At 37.2% G+C, this 11,124-nt stretch overlaps 1 protein-coding gene and 1 long non-coding RNA gene across 2 annotated transcripts in view; both read right to left on the bottom strand.

The window, feature by feature from the left end:
- Positions 1 to 10,587, bottom strand: part of LOC309497669 (uncharacterized protein) — an 18,019-nt gene extending 7,432 nt beyond the window's left edge. Inside the window, exons 1-2 of the mRNA XM_082167977.1 lie at positions 10,416 to 10,587; positions 9,766 to 9,900 (exon numbers count right to left, since the gene is read on the bottom strand). Of these exons, the coding sequence (XP_082024103.1) occupies positions 9,766 to 9,850 (85 nt within the window). The 5' untranslated portion in view covers positions 9,851 to 9,900; positions 10,416 to 10,587. The remainder of the gene's footprint in view (positions 1 to 9,765; positions 9,901 to 10,415) is intronic.
- Positions 4,080 to 6,995, bottom strand: LOC309497727. Its single transcript, XR_014205687.1, has 2 exons — positions 6,289 to 6,995; positions 4,080 to 4,142 (listed from the first exon to the last, which is right to left on the bottom strand). It is a non-coding gene; the product is annotated as an uncharacterized lncRNA (long non-coding RNA).
- Positions 10,588 to 11,124: the final 537 nt, after the last annotated feature.

Here is an 11,124-nt window from a genome sequence, read left to right as displayed (position 1 = left end):
CACGCCATCTGCGTTCTCACAGGTTCGCGTTTTTAAAGTTTTCGCAGAGAGAACTTAAGGGTTTTCTGTTAGAACGGTGTCGTGTTAGCGGCCCCTAAGTTAATAACTAATGATCGTTGCGACGGAAGTGAATCAATCAAAACTAACTTAAGCTGGACAACAACTTTATTCTAGAGCTGCTGTAAAGCCAAAACAATCTGTTACTTTAATTTCCTATTATCACTGTGAAGCTGCTTTGAAACTATCTATATTGTTAAAAGCGCTATATAAATGAAGGTGACTTGACTTATTTGCAATAAGCCTAAGGGCCCTATCTTGCACCCAGCGCAATTGACTTTGTACACCGACGCATGTATCTATGTTCATGTATCTAGATTTTGCACCCGACGCACAGCGGACTTTTCCCTCCACAGTCGGTAAATTAGGGAATGAACTTGCGCTCCCGGGGGCGGTTCAGCGAAAAGAGGAGGCGTGTTCCAGCGCAAACGTTCATTGGTGCTATTTTGCAGTTTCAGAAAACAATTCCGCCACAGACCAGGAAAAACCTAGTCTAAAGTCAGTGGCGCGTTCAGATGCTTTTTATAAGGGCGCATGCTTGGCCATAATGTAGCGTGTGCACAACGCGCATACACTTTGCTTCTCTCATCTACACAGACGCAGTTGACATTTTTGCAAACCATACATAATTACAAGGAAAATATTACAACACGAGGGAAATCATTGTGGTGTCCATGAAGATAAGATAAATCTAGCTTAAACATTTACCCAAATTATTATACGCCTGTTTAACCGAAGCTAATTTGGGTGTGTTTCTCCCATCCCCATACAATGTCACTTCTCTGTGTTTTACAGCCCTGACGAGAACGTCGGTCTCCTCGGATGTGAACCGCTCCTGGCGTGCGCCTGGCAAATCCGCAGCTATAATAGCAATCCACCATGGAACAAGAGCGCCTGCATTTAAAGGGAATGTGAAATGGCGCTCTGATTGGTTTATTGCATGTTACGCCCAAACCACACCTATGAGTAATGAAGCTACTTCAGACCAACCCATTTTAGATTTGCGCAGGGGCACAAGAGTCATTTATCCCGTTGGTATAATAACTTGCGTTCCGCGTTTGATACTTGTGTTTCAGATCGTTAAAATAGGGTCCTAAATGTTTTAGTTTTATAATGTGTTGGACTATACCCTTGGCCATTGTTTATTAAGCATTATAATTTTACAGATTTACTGCAAATTTTACAGATTTTTAAATCATTAAAAACTTGTTTGAGTGTTGGAAAGAAAAATGATACTGAGGATTGTTTTTATGGTAATCCTGAAAAATATTGCAGAATGTCATTCCGGCCAACAATGACACAGGCAATTAATTTAACCTATATTTGTGTGTTAGATTACACAATTCTGTTTTTTGTTGAGTTAATGATAAACAAGTCTTGTATACTTTATTGGAAAACATTTTTAAAAAATGTCCAGCTTTTCTTTTTTTGGGGGGGTTCTGAATCTTGAGTTATCAGCATCCAAAAATGAGCCCATGTCTATATGAAATCCCAAATTGATTATATTAATTGTGATTAAAATGTAGTTTTCCCCGAGCACTAATTGTTTGTTGAGCTCCAATTATGGAGATCAGTACATTTGTATACTGTATGCCAACAATGGTAGAAATGTAATTAAAAAATTCATCACGTTACCCAGGAATGACATTTTCATGGGGAAAAAGATCTGGGCCCTGAACGTTCCCCAAAACGTTCTTATCGCTAAGTAGTTCTTAACCTATTCCTTAATCTCTCTCTTAACGTTATGGCACGATTCCCGACACGTTCGTACGCTAAGTATATCTTCTGTAAGTCACACTTTCGTAAGGTTGGTCTGGATCACTCTTAGCGACCTTATCACTGTTGCAGGTCTATTTAAAAATAATAATGAAGTTTTAATACACAGACAGTCTAATTCAAGTGTTTTCATGCAAAGAATAAAATTGTAAATCACACTGATTGTTGTTAGAATTTTAATTATATTATTATATTATATTATTAATTTAATAAAAGAGCGCTTTTAAAGGCCAGTGAAAGCATAGGCTACTGTCAGTTAAGTTCTATTCGGACGCTAATATTGTTTCTCATGGGCTCGTCCGGTATTTTAAACATTTACAGGGGAAAGTCGGTGATTTTAGTGCCGTCCGAATCCATAATATCAGTGTTTTTTCTCTAAATGGTTATTGTGGCAGCAATATATGTTACAATTTTAAAATATGTAGGCTATACTATTATAGGCTATTATAGTTTGGATTATTTTTTTTAATATCCAATAGTCCTAATAAATGTAATTTCAACTATTTATAAAGAACACCACTTTCTAGCATATAACAGTGAAACAGCGCCTGGGACGAGAGAATAATTGATTCTCGAGTCATCGATATCAACAGATTCAGCACCATCTCCACGGACAGCACCGGGTAACGTCGCACGTAAGAAGGTATATCTTAAGCAGCTTTCTAAGGTATAGTTCGGGGAACACGCCTAGTAATGGTATACCTTTAGTTAAGTTATACCTTACGAGTCTTCGTAGCGCGCTAAGACAACGTTATCGGGAAACCGGGCCCAGATTCACCAAAAAAAATGGTTAGTTACATTCTTGAAATGTGTACATATCATTGCATTACATAGCCTACACAACACTCTAATAAGTATAGAAAGTCCTAAAATTTGAATTTTTTGCCAGGTTTTTTTTTTTTTTTCATTCACCCAAATACCGAATGAGTTCTCTTTGTGCTTGAACAATTTAAAATCATTTGAGAGTTCAAACTAGCAAGACTTAAAAACACATGCACGTGCAAACACATGGATTTTCATAACGATGCTGTTCTAACCCAATCGGACCAGTGACATTTCCATCAACTGTCCCGAGCTGAAGGAGTATTTCACTGACAATGCTGGACTTGTTTGCATTTCTCATTTCTTTCTAAAAATAAGCATTTATGATCACTCTCCCACTGCCAACCAAATGTTTTTCAGTCTTATAAAAAATTATAGTAAAGGGCACACAGTTGCCTCCTGGAAAGTCTGACACTGGTTTGATACACCAGCTTTGTTTAGGCCTCGTTCATATTTTTCCTGATTTAATGTGTAACTTTATAATAACAAATTATAACTCCTCTTTTGTACTCCTCTAGTGTACCTCTAAACTGTGGAGTCCCACAGGGATCAGTCCTCGGGCCGGTATTGTTCACCCTGTATATGCTACCTCTGGCTTCCATTTTTAATAAATACGAAGTATCCTTTCATCTATATGCGGATGATACTCAGATCTATTTTCCTTTAAAACATAACGATAATAATGGTTTACAACTCCTGCTGGCCTGTTTAACCCTAAAACCGTATTCTGGACAAATGTGGGCAAAATAATTTTGATTTATTTTTAAAAAATACTTCCCTTGATCTGAGCGGTACAAGACTTGGCTACTTTTCCTAAGTTTGCCTCCTGAACACACAAAAACATTTTTGACTCAATTCTACAATGTTAAGTGGGTGAAAAAAAAAAAATCCTTAATCTCGTATTTGGGTCAAAAATAGGCACCCATAGAAATGAATGGGAAAAACTGTAATTTAGAGCATTCTTCTTGTTTTTTTGTAAAAAAAACCCAATAGATCCAATACAATGCATATCTAACATACACACAAATGAAGGGCTGATCCTGTACAACATTCTCATCATGGCAAAAACTCACACTCATACACACACACACACAAACAATGCATTCAATGAGCCTATGACAGAGCTGGGCTTATATATATATATATATATATATATATATATATATATATATATAAAAACTCACACATACAAAAACAAATAATTGAATGAGCCAATGTCTGACAATTTTTTTTGGTATGATCCAATCATCCACCTGGCTCATCACCCTCTCTCTCTCTCTCTCTCACACACACACACACACACACACACACACACACACACACACACACACACACACACACACACACACACACACACACACACACACACACACACACACACACACACACACACACACACACACACACACACACACACACACACACACACACACACACACACACACACACACAAACAATGCATTCAATGAGCCTATGACAGAGCTGGGCTTTTTTTTTTTTGTTCAAATAAAAACTGAATTGAATGAGCCAATGTCTGACCATGTTTTTTGGTATGATCCAATCAACCACCTGGAACCTGACACCTTCAGAGTCAGATCAAACGGCTACTGCAAGGTTTGTTGATACTTCCAAACAAAACGTTTATGTAGCATATGCTACCTAAACCTGCAGTGGCAGTTATTTTCTCAGTTCACTGCAAGCAGCACAATGAGAAGGAGGTTTAGTGCAGCAGAAACCCTGGATATTCTCCTGGAATCCAGTGGGGAGGAAGGAGACCAGGCAAACTGTGGTTTGGAGTCAGCAGAGGATCAAGGATCTGAAACGGACAGTCAGACTGAGTTTGACCCAGATTATGTCGACACAGATGAAGACTCCGAGGTAGAGGATCCTGGTGTAGCAACGTATGCATCCAAAAATGGGAAAATTGTCTGGACTGCTACTGCACCTGACCAGACACCAGGGAGAGCAGCTGCAGAGAACATCATGAAGATGACTCCTGGGCCAACGAGATATGCCTGTTCACGGGTTGAGGACATAAGGTCAGCTTTTGAGCTTTTTTTTCCTGAGCAAATTCAAAAGACACTGATAGACATGACAAATTTAGAGGGAAAAAGAGTCATGGAGAGTCATGGAATGAGATGGATTGGGTGGACGTACAGGCTTATATTGGCCTTCTATTGCTGGCCGGTGTCTACCGCTCCCACAACGAGGCCACAATGAGCCTGTGGAACGCAGAAACGGGGAGAGCCATTTTTTGTGCTACAATGTCTCTGCGAGCATTTGAAGTGATGACAAGGGTCATTAGATTCGACGACCGAGAAACAAGACCTTACCGATGGAGAGATGATAAACTGGCAGCGATTCGAGAAATATGGGACAAATGGGTTGAAATTCTACCGAAAATGTACAACCCTGGCCAAGCAGTTACAGTCGACGAATGTCTGGTACCGTTTAGAGGACGCTGTAACTTTAAGCAATATATGCCAAGCAAGCCAGCCAGGTATGGCATCAAAATCTGGGCAGCTTGTGATGCCAAAACCAGTTATGCATACAATATGCAAATATATACTGGCAAGCCAGCTGATGGGCAAAGAGAGAAGAACCTGGCAATGCGTGTTGTCCTCGACATGTCCGTGGGTCTACAAGGGCACACCATCACGTGTGATAATTATTTCACGTCATATGCCCTTGGCCAGGAGCTCCTGAAGAGGAAACTGGGCATGCTGGGAACTGTGAGAAAAAACAAACCTGAGCTCCCATCTGCGCTGGTAAAGACAAGGGGCAGAGAGAAATTTTCTTCAGTATTTGCCTTTACCAATACACACACACTTGTGTCTTACTGTCCCAAAAAAAACAAAAATGTGCTCTTGATGAGCACAGTACACAAGGGAGCCACGGTCAGCACAGGTGACGAGAGGAAGCCGGATGTAATCCTGGATTACAACAGGACGAAAGGTGGAGTGGACAGCCTTGACCAGGTATTTTACTATTTATTAATTTTTTGAATTTTTTACAAATTTTCCTATAAAAAAATTGCTTGTGGTTTATAATTTGTAACAAATGTATGAATTGCTAAGTGAATAAATGTAAATGTACTTTTGTCAGTATAACGTTTGATTTTTATTCTTTTTCTGTGTATTATTCAAGATGGTCGCTGCTTACACTTGTAAGCGAAAATCAAACCGTTGGCCAATGGTTGTATTTTCCAACATGCTCGATGTGTCAGCTCTCAACGCCTTCGTCCTGTGGTCCGAAATAAATCCTGGCTGGAATGCAGGAAAGTCCTGGAGAAGGCGGATCTTCCTGGAAGAGCTTGGTAAGGCTCTGGTGTCCCCCCAGATTGGGAGACGGAAGAGCGTTCCCCATGGAGTGGCCTCTCTGAGGATGCTGAACCAGATCAGAGGACAACCCTCCTCAGAAAGCATCCCTAGCACATCCACAGCAACTCCCCCAACAAAAAGAAAAAGGTGCCATGTCTGCACTTCCAACAGAAAAAAACCCAGCACTGTATGTGATAAATGCAGACAATATATCTGCAAAGAACATTCAGTTACAATTACCTGCAGCCACAAGTGCATGTAAATAGTGTAAATAACTATTATTGTTTGTTCTTGTCAAAATAGTGTAAATAACTATTATTGTTTGTTCTTGTCACTTATTTAGGTATTTTATGTATGTTCTTACCTGTTTGGTACTAATTAGTTATTTAAATTTGATGTTTTGTGTTTGAAATAAATGATAAATGATCTACTACTTTGTCTTTTCCTTATAGCATGGTCATATTTATCTAAGCATATTTTGGCATCTTTGTATAGTCTCACCTAACACAGATATATATTTTTTTAAATTACAATTTTAACTTGTGATAGTCAAAAACTTAAGAGATCAAATTCATTTATACAGTGGTTCATAGAGTTCAGCCTATATGCAGCCATTAAGTACTATAGCCATCTAGTGGCTATTGATATTATTGTTTATTTGTTAATTTAAAATACCAAAATAAGACACCAGGTGACAGCAAAGTCACTTCATCTTTGGGTTTTAGCTCTAAGAACTTATTGGAATGATATTTTAATGTAGTTAAAAAAATATAAAAAATAAAACATAAAAATAAGCATAATTTACATAGAAAATATGGTACTTTTTGAAGTAAATAAATTCAAAAATACCCCCAAAATTTAAAAAACACACCATAAATGGATAGACAAAATTTTATCGAAGACAGTGATATAACATTTATAATAAATAAAAAATAGGATCACACCTGAGTCCTCTGTGCCCACATTTGTCCACAATTACAGGATTAAGGGCTATAAAGTGAATACGGTTTGAGGGTTAAATGACCTTAAGCTTTGGCTTTCAAGTCATTTTCGAAATTTAAACGAAAATAAAACTGAAATAATTCTATTTGGGCCCAAGGAAAACTGTGTGCTTGATGTTGACCGTGGCTCTCTTGCCTCATATGAAACTCAATGCGCTAGAAATCTGGGCTTTCTGTTTGATCACAACCTAAAATTTGAGAAACAGATCAGTACTGTTGTAAAATCCTGCTTTTTTCACCTTCGCCAACTCTCTAAAGTGAAACCTTTTTTAACTCAGAGTAATTTCCAAACAGTGATTCATGCTTTTGTAACATCTCGACTAGATTACTGTAAGTCACTTTATTTTGGTGTCTCTCAGTCTTCCCTCTCCCGTCTACAGCTAGTGCAAAACGCAGCTGCTAGACTCCTCACTGGGACCCGCAAGTATGAGTCGATCACTCCTATCCTATCCAAACTGCAATGGCTACCTGTAAAATTTAGAATTTATTTTAAAATTGTATTATTTGTTTATAAAGCCCTGAACAAATTGGCCCCTCAGTACCTGACCGATCTACTCTGTCCGTACACTCCTTATCGAACTCTGAGATCCAGTGATCACTGTCTACTCATTGTGCCTAGATCCAGACTTAAAAAACGAGGCGATCGCGCATACCTCTCTACATTAGATTAGCTCCCTCTGTTTCCACCTTCAAATCTTCTTTAAAGACTTATTTATTTTCTTTGGCTTTTAATACTCCTTGACTCAGATACGATTATTGCTTATTTATTGTTTTGTGTTACCTTATTGTTTTTTTGTTTTGTTTTTTTCTTCTGTTCTGAACAGCACTTTGGTCAGCCTTGGTTGTTTTTAAATGTGCTTTATAAATAAATATTGTATTGTATTGTATTGTATTGTATTGTAACAAATACCCAACGGTAGGCTTGGGTATCGAGTATCGACTGGAACCGGGACTAGCTTTGCGATTTTCCCGGAATCGTTCAAAAGTTTAAATTTCGATTCCTAGTTTCGATTCACAGTCCGCCGACCGGAAGAAGAAACCGCTAAGTCATTTCTAGCCCTATTCTGAACTGAAGTAACTACATAATCGATTTCAAACTGCCAAATGTTAACTTGCTGACACTTTAGTTAAACATTTGTAACGTACACACGGCATGGTAAATGCGTGTACTAGCACAGGTGTAAGCGTATATTGATTGTTATGCTAAACTGCGAGCCGACACATTTTATGAGACGCTGTGTGAGTTGCCTTTTTAACTCACACAGCGTCTCATAAAATGTATTCAGAGCAAACAACCCTGACGTTAAACCTTAAAAACGTACTTATGATGTTTTCTTATTCTTTGGTATCTCGCAAGTTGCAACCATATTCTCTCGTCCTCTGCTCGTCCGTTTGAAAACTGCGCGCGATGCCGGCGAACGTAAAAAAATATATATTCATGAAAACACATTTACACATGCAGAGCTGCCAACTCTCACACTTTTACCGTGAGACTCACGCAATTGACAATTTTCACATGTTCTCACACACATCCATTTTCTCACGCACAATAAAATCGCGAAGCAAAGAGGACACGGAGACCGACAGACTAGACAGGGCAGTTAATTTATGATATACAAAAAAATCTCAGCTCTCAGATTCTGTCAATTTTATTACGAAATTCAAACAATAAATACCGTTTTGGCGCTTGTAAATGTGGAGATTTACAGATCCCTAGCGCACGTGAACCGATCATCTCGACTAGCAGCTAATAGTAAAAAAACACGAACACTGTTGAAAGATACAGTAGGCTACAACTTACCTAAATGTATATTCCTCATACATAATATCGATCAATCAGTGTTATTCAGAGAGTATTTAGCTAAATATGTGTAGCCTACTATATTACATATTATTTTTGTACTTATATCATTAAATAAAGTTGTTATTATAATAAATAAAAAAACGCATTCTTTTAATTTGAGTTATTTTTAACCTTAAATAATACTGCCAGCTGATAGGGCTCTCTGTATGTTTACAGCATTAGGTGAGTTGTTTTTTTCTTGAGAAAAATTAAAGCCTATCTTGAGTACCTAATATTTATCCAAATGAGTCAATATTAAATCAAATCACAATAACTGAATTGAAATGAAATAATAAAAAAGCGTAAATTACCAGAAATTGTACCATGTAAACATTGTAACATGTAACATGTTGTCACTAAACCTAATAAAATTCAGTTTAGTTACTAAAATGTTAGTGACAATCACAATACAATACACTTATTGTGATGCAAATTTTTTTATATTTCAATTGATGGAGAAGGTCAGACTATTTCCTTCAGAAAGACTGTTGGTTAGCTAGCTCATTTAAAATGTCCTAAAAAAGTTGTTTAAAATAGATTTGATATTTATATTGTAGTTGAAAACAGCCCTGTGAGAAATTCATAGTAAATTTCATAAAAAGTAAAAAATTCATAGAATTAAAATTGATCTAAACTTTTTTGACCCTGCCTCTTAAAAGAATCGGAATCGAGAATCGTTAGGAACCGGAATCGAAACAAGGAATCGGAAACGGAATCGGAATCGTTCAAATTCAAACGATACCCAACGGGGAAGTAGGATCTTCTTGGGAGCATTTTAAGGCAGCATTAGTATTTTTGTCCACATGAGGAACCGCTCCATATCAAATAAAACGACTTTAATTAGGACACTAATATGACATTCTTCAAAAATATCATTCATTTCTGTAGAGCTGGACATTTTAATAAGGATCAAAAGACTGAATTCAGCTTTGAGAATGAAACCAACCTGTTTGTTCCTCAGTTTCTTCTTGTTTCACTCTGAATATTTCTTCAATCTTCATGTCTTCACTCTCCTCTTTAATAAAAGCCATCTTTATAATAGTGTGTCACGTGGATCTCAGTCGCTTCACCAGGAGTTTTTCTGTGTGTTTCGACAAATTGTCATTATTAAGATGAGAATAATTAACAGAAAGATAAATAAATCCACACTAAATCTCTGTGCGTCTCAATCAGCTCTAGTTCAGTAGTTCAGTGCACTGGTAACAGTCAGTCAGAGTGAGCAAAAAAAAAAATGAAGAAAAAAAACCTACCACCAGTACAAATAATAATATTTAAAAAATATATACAGACACTTCATATTTACTTACGATTTATATTTGATACTTAATGGCTTTTATATTATATTTAATAGATGACACTTTTATCAAAACATTTGCTATTGGTTAGTAAAAGTTGTCATTACAAATGTTTAGTGTTCTGGTTGCATTTACACAGTTTTAACCAGCAAGTGTAAATATAGTCATAGCAAACATTCACTGAATCTTGATTAGGAGTTTCAAAAAGTTACGTTTCTCTCATCACTAACTTACTTGCCAGTGACTGAATTCGTGTTTACAATAAACTGATTGACGATATAGGGAGCGAAATGAGACGCACCTTTTCTGTTTCCCATGTGTGGATGAGCTTTACACATAAAAATAACTTTAATTAACGCTAGATAAAGCATGTTAATGTTGTGACGATTTAAACGGCTTAAACGCTTATAAACACAAACCCATGTTCAGATGAATCTCAACAAACGCAGGGATACGGCGCAGCTTTATGACGTCATACCGCCAGACCAAAATAAAAGCCCTATTCACACACTGTCGTTTAAAATCATAAAATACACACACACACACACACACACACACACACACACACACACACACACACACACACACACACACACACACACACACACACACACACACACACACACACACACACACACACACACACACATATATTCACTGAGTCTGTGTACACACACACACACACACACACACACACACACACACACACACACACACACACACACACACACACACACACACACACATATATTCACTGAGTCTGTGTTTGTGTGCAGAAACCATTATCCCTGTATTAAAATGTAAATAGTGACATGAGTCAAAAAAATAATGTGTGTTCATAAATAATATTTTATGGCTACATTTCACATTGATGTAGATACATTGAAATGTTTTTCTAATATGAAAATGTAGACCTATAAAGTTAAATTAGTATAAAAAATACTTTGGCAAAAAAATGTCTAAGAATTATGATGTCCCATGAATCAGTAGAAGATAAATAAAAGAAGCAA

The sequence above is a fragment of the Leuciscus leuciscus genome (genome assembly GCF_965113295.1).
Source record: "Leuciscus leuciscus genome assembly, chromosome: 4".
Classification (NCBI taxonomy): domain Eukaryota; kingdom Metazoa; phylum Chordata; class Actinopteri; order Cypriniformes; family Leuciscidae; genus Leuciscus; species Leuciscus leuciscus.
Note: the sequence above shows the minus strand (reverse complement) of the source record. Positions and strands in the feature narration are given on the sequence as shown.